Below are 25,312 nucleotides of genomic sequence, written 5' to 3'. Positions count from 1 at the left end.
TGCTTGCTGAATAATGAAGTGGTGAGCCTCCATGTGCGGGCTAGGAATTGAATCAAGGTCCTTAGCAAGAATAACAAGTGCTCTTAATCAATGAACTAACTTTCAAGCTACACTTGCTTTTATTTAACGTGTATGAATGTTTACTTACATACATAATTGTGTACCATGTGTGTGCCCAGTGCCTCTGGAGGTCAGAGGAAGGCATTGATTGAACTCCATGGAACTGGAGTTACAAACGGTTGTAAAACAAGCTGTGTGTGGTGGTGCTCACCTGCAATCCAGCACTTGCAATCACGGTCAGGCAGGTCTCTGTGGGTTAGAGGTCAGTCGATCTAAATAGCAAGTTTCAGGCTAGCCAGGGATATACTATGAGTCCCTGTCTAATATATATGGAAGAAAAAATAGCTAAAAGGTTTAAAGTGTTTTAAGTATAGGATTTAGCTCAACAACTTGGACGTGGGTAGAATGATGGCATCAACGGATTGCTTCAGTCAAAGGGGGGTGACTCAAAATACCCGCATTCCTTTGCTCCTTCGAGTTTTGAATCAAGCGCGATAGTTTTATCTGTAGCCAATCCTAGGGCAGTATCTACTTTCGTCAGTAGTTGCTGAGGCCCAGAGCCACGCGTCTCCTCTGGTCAGTTCTAGCCGTTGCTGCTGTACTCGTGCCCAGCATTTGCGTTTCCATCCGTTAAGACTGAGAGGGCATAGGAAAGACCTGTCACCTTCTCGGGTATCCCCGGCAGAAAGAAACCCTCAGGACTACTTTTTCCACAGTCGCAGAGACTCACTGGCTCTACTTAATTGTGGAATCTCTAGGCTGGCTCCCATTTAGAAGTTGTAGTACCGAGATTTTGGTGCTTCTAACACGACTAGCCACAGAAGCAGAAAGTTGCTTGATTTTTTTTTTCTTTTTCCTTTCTACATTACTTTCTTTTTTTAGAAAAAACGGGCCAGGGCGGGAAGATATCCAAACGGGAAGGGATGAGGGGCTGTGTCCTTGTGACAGAAAGGTGTTGAGCCCTGGCCCTTTAAACCCGAGGGGGGAGGATCCGGAAGTGGATGGGCGGGGCAAGGGGCCTGGTATATAAGAGAGCCTCAACCGCGCGGGGTCTCCAATCTGCCATTTTCTCTACCTGAGTGAGTCTTTGCTGTCCGGAATTCTCTCGTTTGCTTCGCAGGCAGTATACTGCCCACTGGCCCACCACCTCAGGGGAACGATGGCCACAGAGTCTACAGCCACTGCTGCCATCGCCGCGGAGCTGGTTTCCGCTGACAAGTAAGCGGGACTGTGGCGAGCTTGAGGCACTGGCCAGTCCTCGGGGAGAGCCGGTGGACTTGCCTTCGCGGGCGGGACGGACTGGTGGGTGGGACAGTTGCTTTCTCCTAAACAACTGCAGGCGTTCGGGGAGGGTTGGTCTGTGGAGGAGCCCCACTTGAGAAAAGCTGGCGCACTAGCGGTAACGGCGGGTGGCTGGCGCCCCCTGCCCGGCTTTTCACGGCCGCCATCTTGCCGGGGGCAGCGGTGGCTGTTTCCATCGCCGGCCCCTTTTCATCCACCCCCGGCCCGAGGTTGGCGTTAGGTAGGCGGGCTCCGGCTCCAGTCTGTTCTTGAGCCCCTACTGTCCGCGCACTCCAAGGGTGCGTCTCTGTAGAGAGTCTGTAGACGAACCTAGAAATTGGCCAACAGATTTGGCGCCAAAAAAAAAAAAAAAAAAAAAAAAAACCCACACGAGGATGAAGGCTTGGAACAGGGGATCCAGGTGGGTGGGGCCTCTGAGAGGGCGGGACTTTGCACGCCGGCCGTCGTAGTTTAGGCTCTTCAGAAGTGGGCGGGGTTTTTAGGAGGCGGGAAAACTCCATTGTTTGGAGGTGAGGCTGCTTTTGCTGGAGCCGTGGGGCGCTCTGAATTTTATTCTATACTCCTACCAGGTTTACAATAATCTGAGGGTGGTACCGGGACTGAAGCTTTGTAACTCTCAACCTTTGCAGCGTTGTGATTCTTTAGGTTTTCGGTGTGTGGGTCGGAGATTTTGTTAATTCAAGAGACATTTCACTTGTGTATTCGTTAAAGGCTGCATGGAGCTTTCAGTCTAAGTAGTGTTTCCTTGCTAGATGAGTTAGCTAAGCGAAAAGGACCCTAAAGAAGGAATGACTGATTTGAGAACTTTAAAATGCTAACCAAACATGAACTATTTCGAGTAGTGCACAGAAACATTCATCAGTTAGAGGAAAGAAGTATTTTCCGTACAGTAGGTTCGATTTTTCAAATTCAATTGCCTTTTTTCAGGTGCTTGATTCCATTTTATTTTTTTTCCTGTCCCTTGAGCATTTAGAAATTTTGCTGTGGGTAAAAGTAAAGGTGCCTGTGAGGTATTGGAATGATTTTTTTCTACAGGTTTATGTTTTAGTTGACATTTCACTCAGTACAGTTTTACCAGAGATCAACGAGTCTTTTCTTACTTTTGGTTCCTTTCCTAGTGGGTTCTTGAAAATCAGTGGTTCTCAAACCACTCAACCATTTGGGAAGTGCAGTTTTAATTTCATATTCCACTTCCTACTCCTACTTCCTACTTCATTTTTTTTTTTTTTTTAAGGACTAGAGTAGATGAAGTTTGGGAATTCTGTAGGTATTATTAGAGAAAAATTTCCGTTTATGGTGCTTTCTGAACAGCTCATTCGGGATCCTTTTCCTTCCAATACTTTACAGTTTGGGAGTGCTTGCCTAGCATATCTTGGGTTATCTCTTCAGTTTTTTTTTTTTTTTTTTTTTTTTTTAATAGCCCCTTCCTCAGTTTTTCTATACAGTGTTTCTTTATGTATCCCTGACTGCCTTGGAACTGAGAGAAGAGTTTCTTACTGTCTTGGCCTCCCAAGAACAGGATTAATTGGAGTGTACTGTTACTACCCAGCCTCCAGTTTTTTTAAATGACTATAAACAAACTATGAAAATGTTTATGTATTCATTTGTGTTCAGTTAAACTGGCTATTGGTGAAATAATTCCCAACTTCCTGAATTTACAGAAAATTACATGCCTACTTCTAAAAAAACACACACACATACTTTTGTTTTTGAGAGAGGGTTTCTCTATATCCTGGCTGTCAGACCAGGTAGACCTGGAACCAAATGCTGGGATTAAATGTGTGCAGCACTGGAGGCTGGAGAGATGGGTCAGTGGTTAAGAGGACAGGTCCAGAGTTCAAATCCCAGCAACCACATGGCTGCTCAGGACTAATGTGATCTGATGGATGCCCTCTTCTGGTGTATCTGAAGACAGCTACAGTGTACTTATGTGTAATAGGTAACTTATAAATCTAGAAAAAAGGAATCAGAAGGTGTGCAGCACCATGTCTGGCCTTCAGACTCATGTTTTAAAATTGTAGCATAAGTTGTATGTTGCTGGAGAGATGGCTCAGTGGTTAAGAGCACTAACTGTTCTTCCAGAGGACTTGAGTTCAAATCTCAGCTACCATATGGTGGCTCACAACCAACTGTAATGAGATCTGATGCTCTTTTGGTGTATCTGAAGATAGCAACAATGCACATACATAATGTTATATGTTAAAACTCAGCGATTTTATGTATTGGGTGTGTGTGTGTATGTACGTATGTTATGTATGAACTTTTACCTGGAATATATATGATATATATTGTATATATATATCAGTATCTTACATTTATTCCTGGTCTCTGAGGAAGACAAGAGGATTTAAGATTCAATCTCTTGGTTGTTACTTTTGTTCTGAGACAGTTTCTTTTGTATCCCAGATTGTCTTTGAACTCATTCTGTATACCAGACTGGCCTCAAACTCAGATCAGTCTGCCTCTGACTCCCAAGTGCTGGGATTAAAGTAGTGCCACCACTGTCTAGACAAAGTAATTTCTGAGTCATATGACAATGGTGAATAAAAATGAAGATTAGAATGAATATGTTTTCAAATTAAGTCGATATTCTGAGTTAAATCCTATTTACTTGAATTTTCATTTCCTCATTTTCTGTGAAAAACCATGCCTGGAGGAAATTGTATGTGAGTGTGAGAAAAAAGTGAGGACAACATGCCTAAGTGAAGTACTTTGTGGAGGTATTTAGGTGTTTTTTTTTTTTTTTTTATGGTACTATGGGACTAACCTAGGACCTGTATGCTGGTCACACTTTCTATCACTGAATTATATTCCCCAGTCCCAGTCAGTGTCTTTACGGTGAGGTGGAACAAAGTGTCTTGAATTATACAGTTCGGGGTTGTAACTCAGAGTGATTGCCTAATGTGTGATCTTGGGTTGGATCTCCAATACTGTGTAAAAAAACCCAGGACTGTTAGTATGCATCTGTAATTCTAGCATGTATGAGGTTAGGGCAGGGAATCCAAAAATCAGGGTTATTCTTCATTACATGTTGGATTTGAGGGTAGCCTGATAAACCCTTTTTTATTATTGTTGTTGGGTATAGTGGTACACACCTTTAATCCTTAAGTGGATATCTATGAGGTCAGCTTGTTCTCCTTTGGTGAGTTCCAGGACAGCCAGAACTATGTATAGAGTTCTTATCTCAAAAACCAAAATAGCAACAAAAAATAGTCTGTTTACCATACACATGCTGGTGCTCTTGGAGGCAATAAAGCTTTGAATCTTCAGGACTGGAGTAAAAGATGGTATGGGCATCTATAAGTGTACTGGGAATTGAACTTGGGTCCTCTGCAAGAAAGAACAAGCACTTTTTGAAAAATTATTTTACTTTTTGAGACAATTTCTTTTATTAGGGGTTCTCTGGTAGTCCTGGAACTCATTTCGTAGATCAAGATGGTCTTGAGTTCCATCTGCCTCTGCTTTCCAAGTGCTGGGATTGAAGGTGTGTACCATCAAGCCCTGCAATAAAAATATTAATCCAAACAAAAAAATTATGGTCTAGGCCTGGGGAAATTACTCAATGTGAGCTGCTTGTTTGAAGATCAGAGTTAGGATTCCCAGAGTTGGGCTGGTGTGGTTGTTGGTAATCTAGGGTTACAGAGGTTTAGATGGGTCAAATTGGCTCACTAGAATTAGTGAGGTACAAGTTCAACTAGAATGTATGCCATGTGAAGCTAGAAGAGGGTGTTGGATTTACTGGAGTTGGAGTTACAGGTTGTTATTAACCACTATGTGGATGCTGAAAACTGAACCCACATCTGCTTTTAACACCTGAGCCAACTCTCTAGCCTTTACCAGCCCTCTTGCTGTTCAGAATGAATTTTATGTCTTGTCTGGCAGTGGTGGCTGCATGGCTTTAATTTCAACACCGAGGAGTTTGAGGCTAACCTGGTCTATAGTTGAGTTCCAATACAGCCGGGGCTTAGAAAATTTAAATTTCTGTTTATTGGCTGCTACATTCTTAGTTTCTTCGTTTTTTCGTATGCCACAACACTGTCTTCCATTTAAGTACTCCAAAATTGTCGGATTTACAATATTATGAGGGTAGCCAGAGATGGGTAAAGTGTTTTCCATATGTGTACTGTGACATAAATGCTCATTTTCCCCCCTTCTTACATCATAGCACACAATGATTTTAAAAAAGCTTTAAAAAATTATCTTTAAACATTCCTTTATTGTTTTTTAGAAAAGATTGATTTATGTATGTGAGCAGACTGTCACTCATCTTCAAACACATAAGAAGTGGGCATCAGATTCCATTACAGATGGTTGTGAGCCACCATGTGGTTGCTGGGAATTGAACTCAGAACCTCTGGAAGAGAAGTCAGTGCTCTTAACCACTGAGCCATCTCTATCCTTCCAGGACTCTGTCATTTCTCTTTAACTATTTTCTTATTGTGCCTGGCTAGTTTCCCATAAGAATCACTTCATAGTCTCATTCCTGTTTTTGGTTTTTTGAGATAGGGTTTTTTTGTATAGCTCTGGCTCTCCTAGAACTGTTCTGTAGATCATGCTTGCCTAGCCTCCTTCTGCCAAGCTATGCCTGACTTTCTTTAAAAACATTTTTTTTTTCATATATGAGTTTTGCCTGTATGTTGTGCACAATGTGCATTCAATTCCTGTGGAAAATAGATGCTTCCCGAACCCCTGGAACTGGAATTTTGAAAGGTTGTTAGCCACCACATGGGTACTGGGAACCTGGCCTAGTTCCTTCCTAAGAACAGTCAGTGCTCTTAACCACTGTTACCTCTTTCTAGCCCCTAATTGGGGTGCTTTAATCACAATTGAAAGGAAAATAGTACATATACTTTTCTATTTTTTGTGTCCCTAGTAGGCTTCCAAGTATATTGTCCATATTCTTAAATTTAGTTGTCCTACCTCAGCCTCCCAAGTGTGAATTACATGTGTCCCTACTGTTGACTTTAGTATTTTAATTCCCTTAACAGCTAAAAAGGTTCCATTCCTAGAAATCTGTTTTTCTAAGTTTATTATTTTGTTTATTTTTAAAACAGGGTTTTACTACTTATCCCTGGCTAGCCTGGAACTCAATGTCTACTAGGCTGGCTTCAAACTCAGATCTACCTCTGCTACCAAAGTACTGGGATTAAAAGCATGGATCACCATTCCTGGCCTGAAAACATTACGGTTATTTATTGTTTATATATGTGTAAGTGTGGTGCCAGAGCACTCTAGTGGTCAGGGACACCTTTCAGGAGTGAGTTCTGGGGACTCAAACTTGAGTTATCAGTCCTGCAAGCAAACACATTTACTTGTTGAGCCATCTTGCCAGCTCCAAATTTTGTTTTGTTTGGATTGTTTTGATCTGCCTGTCTCTTCCTGAGTGTTGTGATTAATTACAGCATAAACCACCAAACTCAGCAAATTACTTGCCTGTTCTTGTGAGTATAGTCAATTAAAATTAAACACATAAAACTAATTTTTAGAGCTAAGTGTGACACACACCTTTATTAATTCCAGTACTTGAGTAGCAGAGGTGGATGCATATAGTGTTCTGAAGAATGTTAGTGATATATACAATTAGATATACAAAGCTTTAGTGTAGTTAGAAGCACAGCATAATCTGACATTGCCCTGTGACATTTTTTATTTCATCTGTAACATATTGGAAATAATTAAAAATGTAGTCCTTTAATCATGGTAGTTAATAAATTTGTTCCTTTTCCTTCAGATCAGCATAATCCTGTAGTCCTTGGATAGAGGATGGAGGTAGTAACTGAGTAGTAGATCACTTACTTTAAGTCCAGCATTTGAAGACTTTGCTTAGTATTTGAAACATAATCAATGGGAATATAACTACCTGCTGTAGAGTTTGTATATAAGAATCTAAAAGGCTCTAGGATCTGGTAAATAGCCTGCTTTGTTGAGTCTTGTACTTGAAAATACTGTTTTTAAAATTATTGTGCTTTTTTTTTTTGGAGAGTTGCTTGTTTCATTGATATAGGACTATATTTTATTTATTTATTAAGCTACACTGAATTTTGTGTAGTGTTGAGGGGGAACCACATGTGGGTGGAGGTCAGAAGACAACTTATGTGAGTCATTCTATTCTTCCATATGGATTCCTGTCATCAAACTTAGGTTGTCATGCTTGGAAGCAAGTGTGACTTTACCTACTCACCAAAGAATTGTATACTTAATAATGAATATGAGCCAGTAAATATTTGCTTTGTGTGTTTTTTGTTTGGGTGTCAGTTGTTTTTCTTTCTTTCTTTCTTTTTTTAATAGTTTATTCAGGTCATGGAGTTAAGAGGGTAGTAGAGGCAGAGAGAGAGAGAGAGAGAGAGAGAGAGAGAGAGGAATAGAAGAGTAGAGGCCGGCCGTGAACATGGGGAGAGGTAAGGGTGAGAGCAAGACAGTCTTCCATTCTTTTTTTTCTTTTCTTTTCTTCTTCTTCTTCTTTTTTTTTTTTTTTTTTTTTTTTTTTTGAGAGTTTCTCTGTGTAGTTCTGAAACTCACTCTGTAGACCAGGCTGGCCTAGAACTCAGAAATCCACTTGCCTTTACCTACAGATTACTTTGATTAAAGCATATACCACCATTCCAGAGATCTGAGTTGTTTAAAACGTGAAATTTTATTTTATGCTTCTGTATTTAAAAATATACAAGCTTAAAAGATCTTCTATTTTAATTTTTTTCTTTAATTGAATATAGAATTGAAGATGCTCCTGCTCCGTCTACCTCTGCAGATAAAATGGAAAGGTAAGATTATATGGTACAATTATGTTTATATTTAAAACAAGTGAAGTTATATAAATGAGGGCAGTTTGCTCCCTTGGGATGAAATCTGACTGAGGCTTTATTCATAGTAGTATCTCTGACACTGTATCTTTTACCCCACTCCTTTTCCTCTTAGTTACGTCTGTTGTCTGCAAAACCTGTTCAGGGATTTATTTAGATCATTTTTATAAAGAAAATCTGCCTCTTTCGTTGTTTAGTTGGCACTAGTGTAAACACAGTAGTAGGTAAACCTGAAATCCCTCCAACAAAAATAAAGGATATGTTATAATGACCACTGTGAACTGCTAGCAGATTTTTCTGGTATTTGGAAGACATTTTGTCCAAAATGAGAGCATACGTTAGGGGAATCAACTCAAGAGTGTTTGTTTCCAGTAATAAAACTTGAGATAAATGAAAATTAAGATAATCAGTGTAGCTTGTTAGCATACTAATTATTCTTAGCATGCATGAGAATCAAGGTTTAGTCTCCAGTAAAAGAAAAATTAAAAAAATTGAGCCTACATTTTCTAAGTAACCTCAGTCATTTTAAAAAAAGATTTATCTTATTTATATGAGTACACTGCAGCAGCTCTCTTCAGACACACCAGAAGAGGGCATCAGATCTCATTACAGATGGTTGTGAGCCACCATGTGATTGCTGGGAATTGAACTCAGGACCTCTGAAAGAGTAGTCAGTGCTCTTGAACTCAGGACCTCTGAAAGAGTAGTCAGTGCTCTTAACCACTGAGCCATCTCTCCACCCCACCTCACCTCCAGTTATTTTAATTTCTTTTCTGTTAGCTATTATAAAACATTGAGTAAAAGCAGCCTGGGGAAGAAAATATATTGTTTGGCTTAACACTTCAAGTATCGATAAGAAAAATCAGAATGGGAGCCATGGAAACACTGCTGTTTTCTTCTTTGGTTTGCTTACAGTCTCATGCTCAGCAAGTTTGTTTTTTATTTTTGTTCGTTTGTTTTTTGCAGTGTGTGTCTATCTTTCTAAGGATGGTGCTGCCTCCAATGGGCTGGTCCCACAGGCCAGTCTGATTCTGGGCTATTCTTTGGTTGATACTCAAATGTATCTAGGGTATGTCTAGTTGGCAGCTAAAGCTAACTAGGACATCCAACATATGGAATGCTAAGATAGGAGTTTGCCTGGTCTACATATTGAGACCCCCTCCCCCCAAGCCACAAACAACAAAATCTTAAAAATAATTTAAAACTCTTGGGAGTGTTTTGACCATTGAATTTGACCATGTCCCAATACTTGATTTGATGAAATTTAAATGTGACTTTAAAAAAATGTGGTAAGAGGTAAGCATGATAGCACTTAACTGTAATTTTAGTTATTCTAAGAGTTGAAATGGGAAGACCTGTCAATGTGACTTGTGCGACCCACTTGCATTCCATTCTACTAAATGCTGGGATTACAAGTATGCACCACCAACCCTGGCTTATCTAACCTAAGTTGCTCTTAATTTACATGTAGCTGGGGATTTATACCACCATACTGGTTTTATGCTGTTCTAGGCATTAAGTCCAAAGATTCATCCTTAGGTAGGCATTTTTACAACTTAGTCATATCTGCATACACATCTTCAAAACATTTTTTAAATTTACTTTTTAAAATATTTTATGTGTATAATTGTTTTGCCTACATGTACATTTATTATCTAGTGTTACTTGGAAGCCAGAATAGGTTATTAACTACTTCCCTTGAACTAGGTTTTGAGATTCCATATGGGTGCTGGGAATTGAATCTAGGTCCAATGCTTATACTGAACTGTTTCTAGCCTCTCTGTATTACTCTCATCCCAACATATACCATGATTCCCCTGCTGAGAACAAGGGCTTATATGTAGACCATGCTGATCTACTTGCCGCTGTCTCCCCAGTGCTGGGATTAAAGGGTGTGTCACCATGCTTTAGTTTCTCTTTGAATTTTAATTTTTATGTTTGTTGCACATATGCCTAATTTGTATATGTGCTTGTATTGTGTGTGTTGTGTGCATGCATGTTCACTCGAAGGTAAAAGGTTGATATTGGGAATCTTTGATCATTCATTCAATATGGATCTCTCAACCCAGATCTTGCTGAGTAAGATCCCTTCTACTTTCTAAGTAATGAAAATACAAGTGGGTCTACCCTGCATTTAAGAGGGTCCTAGGAATCCAACTCTAATCCGCATGCTTGTTCAACAAGAGATTTATCCACTGAGCTAATACCATAGCCTCCTATTTATTTAGTTTGTCTATTCACTGAGACACAGGTTTTCTGTTAATAATCCTGTCTGTCCTGGAACTTACTATGCTGACTAGTCTGGCCTTGGAATTCTCAGAGATCTATTTGCCTCTGCTGGGATCAAAGGTATAGACTACTATACCTAGTTTATTAATTTAGGGTGTTATTCTTCCCTCCAGAGGGTTTCATATAACACTGGTTGGCCTTAGTCTCCCTGTATTTCTTGTGATATTCTTGAAATTTTTTGTCTTCTTCCAACTGGTGAGATCATAGGTCTATGGTACCATACCTGCTTTTATGCAGTGCTAGAGAGTAAACCCAGGGATTTTTGTGTTTGCATACTAGACAAACACTAACAATTATTCATATTTCCTTTTTATTTTTGAGTCAGATTCTTACTATGTTTTCTCAGGTATCCATGAATCCTCAGATAACCACCTGCCCCTTACATTCTGGGGTTAAAGATTTGTACTAACACACCTGGCTTCTGCTCACCTCCCTTTTTTTTTCTTTTAAAGCACTATATGTGTATGTGTGTGTGTATGCCACAGCATTAATTGTGGAGGTCAGATACCTACTTGTGTATATAGAATGCTAGGAATTAAATTCAGATTGTACACTGTAGCTGTCTTTGGACACCAGAAGAAAGGGTATCAGATCCCATTACAGATGGTTGTGAGGCACCATGTGGTTGCTGGCATTTGAACTCAGGACCTCTGGAACTGCAGTCAGTGCTCTTAACAATCGAGCCATCTCTATAGCCCTTTAGTTTACTTTTTAAAAATTTTATCTTTTTGATTTTTAGTGTATGTATGTATGTATGTATGGCTGTGAGCTTATGTGCCTCATAAGAAGACATTGGATTACCTGGAACTGGAGTTACTTAATTACTATATGTATTATGGTCGACCATGTGGAAGAACAGCTTTCTCTCCAGACACCTATCTTTTTTTTAATGTTATTCCAAGATAAGATTACCCATTTCCTATTGATTGCTAACTTTGTCAAAAATTTAATTGACCAAATTATGTAGATCTAGTTTGTATTATGGTCTGGTCTGGTTTATTTGTTTATTTCTTTACGTACTTATGCTAGTATATATTTTCTTGTCTTAATCACCATCTCTTACTTTCCTACATGTTTTTTTCTTTTGTGGTACAGAGGCTTGGTTGAATCCAAGGCCTCATGCATGATAGGTGAAGGTTTTGACTCCCAAGTCACCCTTTGTGTTTTGTTCTTTCTTTTTTTGTTTTAAATTTATTATTTGTATGGGTGTTTTGCCTGTGTATATGTATGTACACCATGCCCCCTCTTTTAATATTTTTAAAAAATTAAAAAAAAAAAGACTCATTTTATAACTCTAGCCACCCTGGTCTGAAATCGTGGAGAATTGCTTGCCTATTTTATTTCTTGTGAGTGCTGGGACCAAAGCAATGTGTCATCACACAATCTAAATAATAACATGTCCTATAAGATTTTGTGTAAGTTGTATTTTTAATTTCTCTCTCTCGGTACATAAATGTGACTTAGAAGGTCTCTCTCTCTCTCTCTCTCTCTCTCTCTCTCTTAAAGATTTATTTATTATATATGTAAGTACACTGTAGCTGTCTTCAGACACACCAGAAGAGGGCATCAGATCTCATCACGGATGGTTGTGAGCCACCATGTGGTTGCTGGGAATTGAACTCAGGACCTCTGGAAGAGCAGTCAGTGCTCTTAACCACCGAGCCATCTCTCCAGCCCCTTCTCTCTTTTCATATAGTATTGTGTGTATAGTTCAAGCTCATTCTCAGCCATCCTGCCTTTACTATACTTGGGATTATGGATGTATATGTCATGTTTGGTTAATTTGCTAGGTCTTTTTAATTATTGTTTAAATGTAATATATCCAATGAGTATTGATGTAAACAATATTTGACACCAAATTTTTCTTGCAGTTTGGATGTGGATAGTGAAGCTAAGAAACTCCTGGGATTAGGACAGAAACATCTGGTGATGGGTGACATTCCAGCAGCTGTTAATGCATTTCAGGAAGCAGCTAGTCTTTTGTAAGTATATGTTGTAAAAAACAGTAGTATATTGCTAATAAACTTGTAACAGATTTTCTATGGGGAGAAAGGAAGAATGAGGGTTAGGGGTATAGGAGCTAGGTAGTAGAGTACTTGCTTAATATGTGTGAACTCCCATGTCTTTAATCTTCTGAACCACAAAAACAATTCTGGCTTTTTATTTTCTGTGGATGAGTTTTTATTATAAGTCTAAACCCTAATTATCATTGGGTAATTTCAGTCTTTAGACTTTTTATTTATTTAAGATTTTATCTATTCATTTTTATATATGATGAGTACATTGGTGCTGTCTTCAGACACACCAGAAGAGGATCTTGGATCTTATTACAGATGGTTTGAGCTACCATGTGGTTGCTAGGAGTTGAACCTAGGACCTCTGGAAGAGCAGTCAGTGATCTCAACCACTGAGCCATCTTTCCAGCTCTTTTTATTATTTTTGTTTAAGATGTATTTATTATATATGACTACACTGTTTTCAGACATACAGAAGAGGGCATCAGATCTCATTGCATATTGTTGTGAGCCACCACGAGGTTGCTGGGATTTGAACTCAGGACCTCTGGGATAGCAGTCAGTGCTCTTAACCACTGAGCCATCTCTCTAGCCCTAGGTTTTTTGAATGAGGTGAGTTTCATCATAGTCACTAATGATTAAGAGGACAAAAAAATCCATATTTGACTTTTTATTATATAAAATATGCTTGAGTTTGGTGGTGAGGCACACCTTTAATCTCAGAATTTGGGAGGTAGAGGTTTACAGAGGGTGTACTAGCTCATCCATGTATACAGAGAAATTGTCTCGAAAAACATACTAGGGTTCAATTCTAAGATTTTTTTAGATGGACAGCAAGTACATCACCATTAAGCTGTTTCCTTATTCTACTGGGCTATCAGTTTTTTTGTTTTGTTTTGTTTTTTTTTTTAATTTAGGGCTTATGACACCTTCACATAGCCATACATGCAGGCAAAACATCAATGAATGAAAATAAAAATAACATAATCAGAAACAGTACTCATTTCAGAATGCCCTTTCATGGTTTTTTTTTTTTTCATCATGTGAGTCTCAACAAAAGATCTTCTGGTTCACAGGGTATTTATAGTGGTAGGAAGAATACTTCTTATAAAATACATAGTAGGTTGCAATTAATATATATGTTATATATATATTATTTATAATATGTAACATTAACTTCATGCATTGTTAGCTGGTAATTAAAAGTGTTCAGACTAGGTATTTACTTTCTTTGCAGAGGTAAGAAGTATGGAGAAACGGCTAATGAGTGTGGAGAAGCCTTCTTTTTTTATGGGAAGTCACTTCTGGAGTTGGCCAGGTATGTCTTGGAAAGCCTCATTTTATAAATACTTTATATTACTTTGGTTTCTTCAAAAACTGAAGCTTCTTTGTTGGCTAAAATTGTTTATGCAAAAAATGAAATTACGTTTTGAGGTTTTGAGTTCGTAGAAGCAATGATTTTTTTCAATACTCAATGGTTGATCAGAGTTTTAATACAGAGATAAACATTAAACACTAAGCAAGCTCAAACAGTAACTCAACAAGGACAGTATGGTGTAGAATATGACTGAGTAACACATACAAATACCTAGTAAATAAGATGTTCTGTTTGGAAATTCTGCCTGAATTTCCCCAAATCTGGGGAGGCTGAAGCAGGAGGACCAAGTTCAAGTTTTGTAGCCTAACTTAAAAAAGGAGACCTGTCTCTCCAGTTAGAAAGACTACACTGTTGGAAACTGATCAATGCATCTATTATATAATGTTTAGTTTATTAATTTACTGATTAATAATTATAGCTATTGAGTAAATAGTTATTTTGAGGATATACAAAATAATAAGAGATACAGTTTTTACACATAGTTAAGTTTCCTGATCTTGTAAATATTCTGAACACTTAATGTGTTAGTGAATTATTACTAATACATTAATTTCACAGAACGTCATGAGCCATTTAAGCAATGGAAATGGGAGTAGATTTTAGTTTAGTTTCGTTTTGAAAATAGTGTGCCCCTGCTACAAAATGTAATGGACAGATGTTTTATTCTCTAGATGATAAATCACTATTTGCACTTTTCAGGTGAGAGTCTGCTTTCTATTAGCATCTTAGCTCACTAGTGTTAGAAGTTTTGAATTTTTTTTAGTATATTTTAATTGTTCATAATGTTCAGCCAGTTCTGTGGTGATCTTATATAGACTTGTGCACAGTTGCTATTGAGCAGAAAGTGCTCTTCTCATAATTGAAGTCAGTATTCCCACCCTTCCTCTCCAGATCATTCATCCTCTATACCTCTTAGAGTTCTTTGAACCATGGAAGAGGTGATGACAGAATTTCCATTTACAGCTAGGCATTTATTCTTAAAGTTTTGATCATTGGTTGTCTTCCTTGAGCATGTAGTTGGGTTTTTTTATTTGTTTGTTTTGATATGGGGGTGTCTTAGTTGATGAAAGTAATTTATAGAAATGAGCTTATTGGAGCCTTACAGTTTCAGAAGGTGATTTCATGCCTATCATGGAAGGGAGCATGGTACAGGTCTGGCAGGAATGGCACTTTAGCAGAAATTATTATTGGATTGGCTTGGAATTTTGGAATTTTGAGATGTTAGTGCTCACCCTCAAGTGACACTCCTCCAACAAGGCCTGTTGGTTCCACTAGTTAGGGAATATTCTAACATGAGCAATTCTTACTCAGACTACTATAGAATGTTTTACCATATAGATTGGCCTGGTCTTAGACTCACAGAGAACTAACTGCCTGATTTTTATTCTTAAAGGCATGTGACACAAGGCTAGGCCTTATGTTTTTGTTACAATTGATGTTGTTCTTTAGGAGTTTTCTTATTTTAGCCAGTTGGTGTCACAGCACTTGGGAGGGAGAGGCTGGCTGATTTGAGTTCCGGACTAGCCTGGTACATAGAGCTAGTTCCAGGACAGCCAGGGATACATAAGGAATTCTCATTAAAAAAACAAACAATTTTTTTCTTCTTTAATTATATGTAGGGCTAGTTTTTTCGCACATAAGTACAGTGTTTTTTCCAGAATTCTCAGATCTCAAAAAGTCTTGAGTTACTACGGATATTTGTGAGCTGTCTTATGGAAGTTAGCAACCAAAATCAGCTCCTCTTGGAGAGAGAGGCAAGTGCTGTTAACCTCTGAGCCATTGCTCCAGCATTGTTCTCTCTACCCACACTCCTTATTTTTAAAGACTGTGTGGAGCTGGTTGGCCTGGAACTTTTAGAACTTCTAAATTCTTAATTCTTACTTCTTCTTAATTCTCTTTACTTGATTTTTTTTCTGCTTTTTTTCTCCCCAATCATAAAATACATTGTTAGGAACTAGTTATATTTTTGTGCTTTTTCTTCTTGTAGAATGGAGAATGGAGTGTTGGGAAATGCCTTAGAAGGAGTGCATGTAGAAGAGGAAGAAGGAGAAAAAACAGAAGATGAATCTTTGGTAGAAAATAATGATAATGTAGATGGTATGTAGAGTTGCATGCTACAGTCAAGAAATGCGACGACTGATATTTCCTTTAAATACGTTATGGAAATAGGGTTCACCTTATGTTGGTTAGTCTCTCCAAAGATACTTGGCTGATGTAGTAAGTGTAGGCCATTACTCAAGTGATAGTGAGCTTCTAAGAGAATATCTAAATGTATCAAATAGGCAAAATATTTTGAATTGGCATAGTAAATATTAAGAAAGATGAAATATTTTTCTGATGCATATTTTTAAAACACCTTGCATAGCTTAGTTATTTTAAGAGAAGTCCTTGGAGCACTTTTTTGTACGTCTTAGAAAATTAAATATTTTCTAAGTTTGGCTGTTATAATTTTACAAATTAAATAAGTATAATGCTTAATAGAGGGAGAAAAGCTTGACATCTCTTTTCTGACTGGTAACCTTAGTTGATGTGAACCTACAGGCTTCATTTCATTTGCAGTATGTTGCTTTGCTAGCTTGGATTCTCCCTTTCTCCCTTTGCTTTTCTCATGGGGGCATCTGATAAAACTTAGGCTTAAAGGGAATGTGTTTCTACTTTCAATTTATGCTTTTTTCATTAAACTCGGAGACATGTTTATGCTTCATGTTCTTTAACCATGTAGAGGAAGCAAGGGAAGAGTTGAGAGAACAGGTTTATGACGCCATGGGAGAAAAAGAAGCCAAAAAAGCAGAAGGCAAGGTTCTGACAAAGCCTGAAACTGATAAAGAACAGGAAAGTGAAGTGGAGAAGGGTGGAAGAGAAGATATGGATATAAGTGAGCCTGCAGAGAAGCTCCAGGAAAAAGTTGAACCGACTTCAAAGCAGTTAACTGAATCCTCTGAAGAGGCAAAAGAAGCAGCAATACCAGGACTGAATGAAGATGAGGTCACTTCTGGGAAGACAGAACAGGAATCATTGTGTACTGAGGAAGGAAAATCAATTTCTGGAGCTTATGTTCAAAATAAAGAATTCAAGGAAACAGTGCCACAGGAGGAGGGAGAGGAAATAATAAGCATAGAGAAAAAGCCAAAAGAAACTTCAGAAGATCAGTCTATTGGGTCTCCAGAAAAGCAGGGCACTTTAATGAAGGTGGTAGAAATAGAAGCTGAAATAGACCCTGAAGCCAAGTCAGTGGACATGGGTGGGGAGGAGCCTAAGGATCAGGTAGCTCCCTCTGAAAGTGAACTAGGAAAGGCTGTTATACAAGATGTTGAAGTATCACCAGTAGTGGCTGCAGAGGCTGGATCAGAAGTCTCTGAGAAGCCAGGGCAGGAGATAACAGATCTTCCCAAAAATGATCCAGTTGTTGGACAATCATCTGCAGATCAGACTCCTAGTGAACCACAGACTTCTGCAGAAAGACTGACAGAAACTAAAGATGGCTCAAGTGTAGAGGAGGTCAAGGTTCCTGAACAGGAGGAAGCTATGCTACCTGTAGAAGAGTCTGAGGCAGCTGGAGATGGGGTTGAGACCAAGGTAGCCCAGAGGGCCACGGAGAAAGCACCTGAAGACAAATTTAAGATAGCTGCTAATGAAGAGACACAAGAGAGAGACGAACAGATGAAAGAGGGTGAAGGTAACTGGGATATAGAGCTGCAGCGGGTGGAGTACATTTCTAGATTTGACTCACACTAATCATTGGTAAAAGTCAGCCTTCCATTCAGGATTTTCAGTCTGCCTTTAGAAGCTATAAAGTAGGTCTTCTGATTTCTGAAACTTGGCTAGCAATAACTTGTTATGCCATGCCAGCCAACAAAATGATATGAAGAGTGGATTAGAACTGGGTTGTGGGATAGCTAGGGACATAGTAGGCTAGGCTGGCAGAAAATGCTGAATGGATGTTCACTTGCATGCCTTTGGATTTATTGTTCACATGGTTTCCTCCTCTGTTGTAGGAAATAGGAACAGAGCAGTAGAATCCACTGAATTGGTACACTTAAGCAGGCATGCCATTTAAGTGAAGCCAGTTAACTTTCTGGTGCTCCCTTTTCATTTTTAGATCATAGAAATGTTTAGAGGATTATTCACATTAATTTCAGTATCTCTCTTCAGGGAAAAGAGATAGCAAAGTACTTAACCATTATGCTTTTTGTTGCTTTCCTTCATTTAATGCTTGCTTTGGCTGCTAATCAAATATAGTGTTATTGGCTTAATTCAGATGTCAGTTTTACCAGTATTTTTAAGCCTCTAACCAATTGGCACGTCTGACTTGAGTTGTGCTTAGTTGGGGATTCTACTGTATTTAAGTTTCATCTAACATTGGCATTAATAATTACAGGTATATTTCAATTAATAGTTCTCTGCATAATTGATAAACTATTTTACGGGTTGTCTTAAGTTATGGATTTTCAGTGACCCATCCTTATTACTTGAACATTTTGGTAACATTTACCTGTGTGCAGGTCCCTGCACTCCAGCCAGCAGAGACAAGTCAGATATGAACTAGCTAAGTGGTAGTAGTGTTGGGCTTCTTGAGCTTCAGGAGTTCTTTAATAGCAAGCTTAGAATTGAATTCCTCAGTTTTTTTGTTTTTGTTTTTTTTTAAAACTCTAATGTTTTAATTTTCTCTCCCTCTGGAGTGCTGAGGATTGAACACAGGGCCTCATGTGGTAGCCAAATACTATACTATTGAATCAAATCTTCAGCCCTGTAAGTGACATTTTTTAGTGTTCATTGGTTAATAAGATTGTGTGGATTTTATAACTCATATGGTCTGGGGAGAAAGCCTTCATCACACCTAATAGAGATGGGTGAGTCTGGCTTTAGGATGTAGCCAATTTCTATGGGTGGTTCCATGATATTGGACAGATATTAAGCCACATCTTATGTGGGTAAAAAGCACATGCAAATCAATTGTGAGAACCTGAGTTTGAATGAGTTCCCAGCATCCACATAGAAGTTGTCTTATACTCCATATCAGCATTTCTAAGGAAAAATAGGAGCTATATACAGATTTCCTGGAAGCTTACAGAACAACTAGCCTGGCACATAAGAGACCCTGTCTCATCTAAGGAACCACCCAAGGCCATCTTCTTCCCTGTATAGATGCAATGACATAGGTGCACCCACATTCTTATACATGGATTTCTACACACAATTAAAACTCCAGTGCATAGGATGGCACTTGAGTGGTAGAATACTTTCCTGACATGTGGAAAGTTTGATCTAGATTCACAAGAAAACAACTCATTTCATGATAGATACTTGGCTTGTTACTATTTCTGGGATATCTATATTCCTGATAATCAGTGTACTCTTTTTATTGTCATGTTAGATGTGGTTGGTAAGTGAATAAAAATTTAAATTATAGTTATAAAGATTGGCTATGCTCAGATCGACTGTGCTAACTGATCTGGTAGGTACTTGATTTGCCTGTAGGAATTTTAGAATTAGTATTCTTTCATTTATTTGTTTTTGAGGCAGGATCTCTTTATAATTCAGACTGGCCTGAAATAATGGCAGTCAAATTGCTTATAACATGCCCTCTGTGCTGGGTTTACAGATGTAAGAATTGCATGGCTTATTTATCTTTAATATACTATTGTAAGTTTAGGTATATCACAAGATCAGATCTTAAAAATAGGAAATTGGAATATGAACATGACTAGTAATCATTTGCAAGAAGGTCAGAAAATTCTTAAATTTATATTTGCTGAGGACATTATGTTTGGCTTTTTTAATCTAGCTCATCTTCACTATTTCATAAAGGCAATAACTTCAGATTTCTTATAAGAAACCCATTCTCAGGTCATTGTAATAACATTAATGCATAAATTTTCTATAACATTCTAAGATATTTGATGTTTCCAAATATTGCCAAATTAAGTTTCATGACACATTGGTATAGGTATAAATAGATACAGATACCAGATAATTAAATATATGTCCGTAATTTTGTTTTTTGAGACTACAACTCGCGCTATAGCTTAGTTTTACTAATAACTGAAAATATAGCCCTTGTTAGCCTCAAACTTTTTGTTTGTTTTCAAGACAGGATTTCTTTATAGCTCTGGCTGTTCTGGACCCTTTTCTGGACGTCCAGGTGTTTCCACTCATGTGGATGGGTGCCCATGGTTTTAAGAATTTAAAAAAAATTTTTTTAAACTTGTTTTGTGCATATGAGTATACTGTCACTGTCTTCAGTATGTCTTCAGTATTCTTACGAGTACATTATAGCTGTCTTCAGACACCAGAAAAGGGCATCAGATTCCCATTACAGATGGTTGTGAGCCAGCATGTGGTTGCTGGGAATTGAACTCAAGTCATCTGGAAGAACAGTCAGTCAGTCCTCTTAACCACTGAGCCATCTCTTAAACAGTAAAATTTTTTTTTTAATTTTTTGGTGACTATTTCAGAAGCACTGAATTGCATAGTCAGAAACAAAAAAATGAGTCTGTTAAGCTCCATTTGTTAAGCTACCAGTTGTTAAGCTCCAGCTTCAGTGAGAGACCCTGAGAGAAAGGAAGACACATAACACTGACCTTCTGTGAATGTTTTGATTATACAGGATATACTGTAGTTAACTAGATTGCTCTTGCAAATTGTTCAAGTATTTTGATAGTGCTAGCAACTGGCAATATATAGGAATTTTCTGTACCCTTTACCGTTGTACCAGTTTATTTACAGATAAGACCATCTGGCATTTAGCTCAGATAGGCCTTGTGGAGTGCATGTTTGTTTAGTCAGTACTTTGGAAGCAGAGGATGGTTAGAAGACAGCATAGTATACATAGCAAGTTTCAGAATAGCCAAGACTAAAACTTAACAAAACAACTTTTCTTGTTTCCATTCTCATATATAGGTTGTAGAGAGGTGACATCTGATCTTTTTTTTCTTCTTTTTTTGGGTGGCGGAGAGTTAAACATTTACCTGGAAGCTACTAGAAAGATGCAGAAATATTGGTGATTCCTGGGTTTTTGAGAGTAGTTTGGTGTATTTAGTAGTAAGATTGTGTTTTATTGAGAAGGAAAAACAAGACCAAAAAAAAAAAAATCTAGCTTTATGAAAGATAACAGTGAAAATATGCCTAATCTATGTAAATTGGTTGTATTTTGAATTTTAAGTTGTCTTATCAATAGTAATTATAAAACCTTATTTGAACAACTGATTGTGGCTATACATTTAAACGTTAATGTAACTAGTTTATTCTCAGTTTTTTGGCTGGCTGGAGTCTGTGACTTGCTCATTGGGGAGAGCTGATAAAGACATTTCTCTTGTTCTTGATAGCTTATTGTTGAAAGTTAGTTTTTGGTATTCTGAATGGTCTAGAATTATTTAGGTTTTGATATTTTGACATAAATAATATGATTGTATAAACAAATGACCAAAACCTGTTTCAGTAAATGGGTGATTTTTTTTTTTTTTTGCAAGAGTCAAAATATAGGCAAACATTCTTACTCTGAATCACCAGGTTTATTTTAGCTTTACAAGAAAATCATTAGTCTTTTAACTGACATTTGGAGGGATTTATAATATTAGGTGTGTATATTCTAGTGTAGGTTAGGTTTGAATTAGATGGTAACCAGTAACTGAAGGAAGATATGCTTCAGATCAGATGCTGACTGACTTGGATTAGCCTCTTTTCCATTCTATCTTAGAATGTAGGTAGATTTATCAGAATCAGACCAGACAAGAGATATTTTTAGTTAAATCTCAATACTGAGGAGTATTTTCTTGTAGAAACTGAAGGCTCAGAGGAAGAAGACAAAGAAAATGACAAGGCTGAAGAAACAACAAATGAATCAGTTCTTGAGAAAAAGGTAAGCCATTATTCCTTCAGTACCATTACAGCTTCCTTAGGTTACTAATATAGGAAGGTTTCTGTAAGATAGCTGTTCCTTGGAGAGGGCTTAGGGATTCTTTTTTGTTTTTAATTATAAAATGAAACACAACATATTTCACTGAGATAGGTGACATCTTGAGTGGGTACACACTTGGCAGGTTTTAGGGAGAAGGCCTACATTTTGAATTACAGTTTTTTCTTTTTTTAAATTGTTCAATATACATTTAAGATTCATTCTCTAAAATGATGCCTGTCTTGTTCTTTGCCTAACGTCAATAATTTGGATATATTTCAGACTCTTCAAGAAAATGAAGAGGAGGAGATTGGGAATTTAGAACTTGCCTGGGATATGCTGGATTTAGCCAAGATAATTTTTAAGAGGTTAAAAACTCTTGGTGTTTTTGGGCTCATGTGGGAATTTGTGGTGAAAATAGAAAGCAGTTGAAGATTCAAAAATTATTTTTAAGGCTTTACTGATCTTTCTTTTAGGCAAGAAACAAAAGAAGCCCAGCTTTATGCTGCACAGGCCCATCTTAAACTTGGAGAAGTTAGTGTTGAATCTGGTAATACATTTTCCTTGTCTCCTACCTTTTCCATGTCCCTATTCTCCCCTCCTGTTTTTAGTATTGACCTTGAAAAAAAGTACAAAGGCATGTTTTCCAGCCCTCTGCTGACTAAAGTGGAAGTGATGTGTTAGCTATGAGCTATCTATATAAAATAAAATCCCATAGACAAGAATCGGGGTCTAAGTTACTTATGTGTCTAGAGCAGTAAACAGCTGTGTAAAACATGTATCCTGACAGTTAATGTACGCATTCTAGAGGGGAGACAGACTCTAGGTCACCCAGATCTATATAGTGAGACCTTATTTGGAAAGAGGGAGAATGAACTGAATTTATGTTAAATACTGTCCATGGTATTTTTTTCATTTATCAGAGAATTATATCCAAGCTGTGGAAGAGTTTCAGGCTTGCCTAAGCCTACAAGAACAATATTTGGAAGCTCATGACCGGCTCCTTGCAGAGACTCACTACCAGTTGGGTTTGGCCTATGGTTACAACTCTCAGTATGATGAGGCAGTAGCACAATTTGGCAAGTCTATTGATGTCATTGAGAAGAGAATGGGTAAGTGAATAACAATTACTTTATGTTTAGGTGATACAGTGATACATTGTGGGGGGGCAGTTAATGACTTAAGGCTATTCTTTGTAGCTGTACTACAAGAGCAGATGAAGGAGGCTGAAGAGTCAGTTACTGAACATGAGAAAGAAATTGAGGAGCTGAAAGAACTGCTACCTGAAATTCGAGAGAAGATAGAAGATGCAAAGGAATCTCAGCGGAGCGGGAACGTAGCTGAATTGGCCCTGAAAGCTACTCTGGTTTGTCAAGTTTTATCTTAGAATTTTTTAAATAAAATACTTGTGTTATACATTATAGTCCATTTAAAAGGTACTTTTCTTATGGTTTGATTTGTTCTTATGGTTTTGTTAGTTCATGATGTGAGCTGATTTCAGTCATACAACTAGTCCCAAGATTAGAAAGTGTGTCCTGTTGCATGAGACAGCTCACTGCTACTTTGACATTGGATATTTCTTTGCCTTTCAGTATAAATATTTTTAGAATACCATATAGAAAATGCTTAAGTCATAAATGGAGTCTCATAACCATAAACTGACTGGCTGCTCCTGGCCGGGGTATTGGAAATAGAGCATGAGAACAGATTCGTTTCTTGACTACTCTGAATTTCCAGGGTGTTTGTATTGAACAATTTGCTGTGATGCTGTAGGAAAAAGGAATTTTACCTTTTAATTAGGTGCTAGTGTGATAGGAACTTGGCCGAGTGACTGGTTTCTAGGCTGTAACTTTTCTGTGTCGCACACAGGTGGAGAGCTCTACTTCTGGTTTCACTCCTAGTGGAGCCAGTGCCTCTGTCTCCATGGTGCGTATTTTGTTTCAGTCAATAGGCTTTACTATGAGTCTGATAAGTTTTTGTGACTTGGTAACTAACAAAAGCATATTTTTGCCAGATTGCCAGTAGAAAATCAACAGATGGCGCTTCCTCGTCAAATTGTGTGACTGATATTTCTCATCTTGTCAGAAAGAAGGTAAAATTTACACGAACTTATTTAACTTTTTACAATGTCTGCATTCTGAGGGTGGGTAGTTTGTAATAACACTAGGAATAATAGATTCACCCTCTTTGTGGCACAAATTTATAGCTTTGTCTCCTTTGTGAGACATTCATTTAATAGAAGCTAAGGCTTTGCATGAATGGGTTTCACTTGGAATAACTTAGCTGGTACACTTACGCCCCTAGCCTGGTGGACATTTGGAAAGCTGAAGGAGGATTGAAAAGATGTGTCCATTTGTGCCTGTGCTTCTTCACTGTCCAGATTTCTACCCCTCACACCCAGCTTCATGTTCCTCGATTATGTCAATTTTTAGATCCTCAAGGCTGTGAGTCAGGGTGTTCAAGATGTTGTCACCACAGGATTATTTCTGCAATTGTTTTCTTAAGATAAATATGAACCCTTTACAATTCTACCTTTAGAGGAAACCAGAGGAAGAGAGTCCCCGGAAAGATGATGCAAAGAAAGCTAAACAGGAGCCAGAGGTGAATGGAGGTAGTGGGGATGCTGTGTCCAGTGGAAATGAAGTTTCAGAAAACATGGAGGCTGAGGTGCGTAGTGCCACTTTACTTTACGTTGTTCTTAGGTCTGGGAAGCCACACTAAAAATAGTTTGCATATGTAAGAGTACCTGGTCAACAATACTATTTAATTCTTTCTACCTTATCCTGTGTGATCACCTGGGTTTGTCAGCCTTATATCTACTTGGGAAGGACTGAAGCCTGCCTTTACATACAATAGGAGTGATGACTTAGCCAGGGTAAGTTATCGATAGGCTCTTTGTCTTTCAGGCTGAAAATCAGACTGAGAGCCAGACAACAGCAGAAGGGACAGTGGAGTCTGCAGCTACAGTTAAAAGCTCTGCATGTTAAGAGAGACGAGCAGAACCTTCCTTCCAAGGAAAAGTGGTTTTGTACATAATGTATTTTTTCACTTTTGGGGATTCCTTTTGTATAACTCCAATAAAGATTGTAGGCAACAGCTGAGGCTTTGATGGCTTTTTTCTTAAACATTGGTGGAATGTTTTGGGCCCTCTACATTTCTTGTGTACATGCTTGTGTTTTGCTATTGCATAACCTACTTCCTGTCTAATGTGGGGGTAATCAAGTGTGGCTAGAGGCCCTTAATCTTCTATTGGTGCTATGTTTCTATTTCCAAATACTTGGCTGAATTCAGTTACATTGTAAGCTTTCAGTGGTGCTGTCCCTGGATGGGCTAAACAAGAACTGGTAGAAATCAGTTTGGTGCTGAAAATGGATGATGCCTATCTTCTGTTCACCTGGTTTCCATTTAAACCCTTAATCCTATCCTGGGAAAACTGGTAGAAATATGGGAAGTGATTCCTGAGGAAAACAGTTGTTAGAGACTGATTTGAAAGGCTCACACTATAGTAGTGGGAGATGAGTAGAAAGACTACTCTGGAGGAGAAAGCCTGTTCTTATTTTCTGTATAGAAAAGT

At 38.1% G+C, this 25,312-nt stretch overlaps 1 protein-coding gene across 3 annotated transcripts; it reads left to right on the top strand.

Moving 5' to 3' along the window:
• Nucleotides 1–1,135: 1,135 nt before the first annotated feature.
• NASP (nuclear autoantigenic sperm protein) lies at nt 1,136–25,212 on the top strand. Of its 3 annotated transcripts, XM_080921520.1 has the most exons (15): nt 1,136–1,278; nt 8,076–8,123; nt 12,323–12,433; nt 13,704–13,784; nt 15,832–15,941; nt 16,567–17,520; nt 21,623–21,702; nt 22,021–22,106; nt 22,215–22,288; nt 22,662–22,850; nt 22,938–23,104; nt 23,608–23,664; nt 23,753–23,830; nt 24,277–24,405; nt 24,645–25,212. In XM_080921520.1, the coding sequence occupies exons 1-15, from the start codon at nt 1,220–1,222 to the stop codon at nt 24,723–24,725; spliced, it is 2,304 nt and encodes a 767-aa protein (XP_080777646.1). In that variant the 5' UTR covers nt 1,136–1,219; the 3' UTR covers nt 24,726–25,212. The 3 variants fall into 3 exon arrangements, with proteins under 3 accessions (XP_080777646.1, XP_080777648.1, XP_080777647.1); XM_080921522.1 differs by lacking the exon at nt 16,567–17,520; XM_080921521.1 differs by lacking the exons at nt 12,323–12,433; nt 13,704–13,784.
• Nucleotides 25,213–25,312: the final 100 nt, after the last annotated feature.

Source organism: Micromys minutus, assembly GCF_963924665.1.
Source record: "Micromys minutus genome assembly, chromosome: 9".
Lineage (NCBI taxonomy): Eukaryota > Metazoa > Chordata > Mammalia > Rodentia > Muridae > Micromys > Micromys minutus.
The sequence above is the reverse complement of the archived record's forward strand: the minus strand, read 5'-3'. Positions and strand labels throughout refer to the sequence as shown.

Bases quoted from the DNA above. Each gene is read 5' to 3' on its own strand.
- NASP (XM_080921520.1), top strand. From the start codon at position 1,220: ATGGCCACAGAGTCTACAGCCACTGCTGCCATCGCCGCGGAGCTGGTT. The intron at 12,434-13,703 runs GTAAGTATATGT...CTTTCTTTGCAG, and splicing joins CAGGAAGCAGCTAGTCTTTT to AGGTAAGAAGTATGGAGAAA. The intron at 15,942-16,566 runs GTATGTAGAGTT...TTAACCATGTAG, and splicing joins AAATAATGATAATGTAGATG to AGGAAGCAAGGGAAGAGTTG.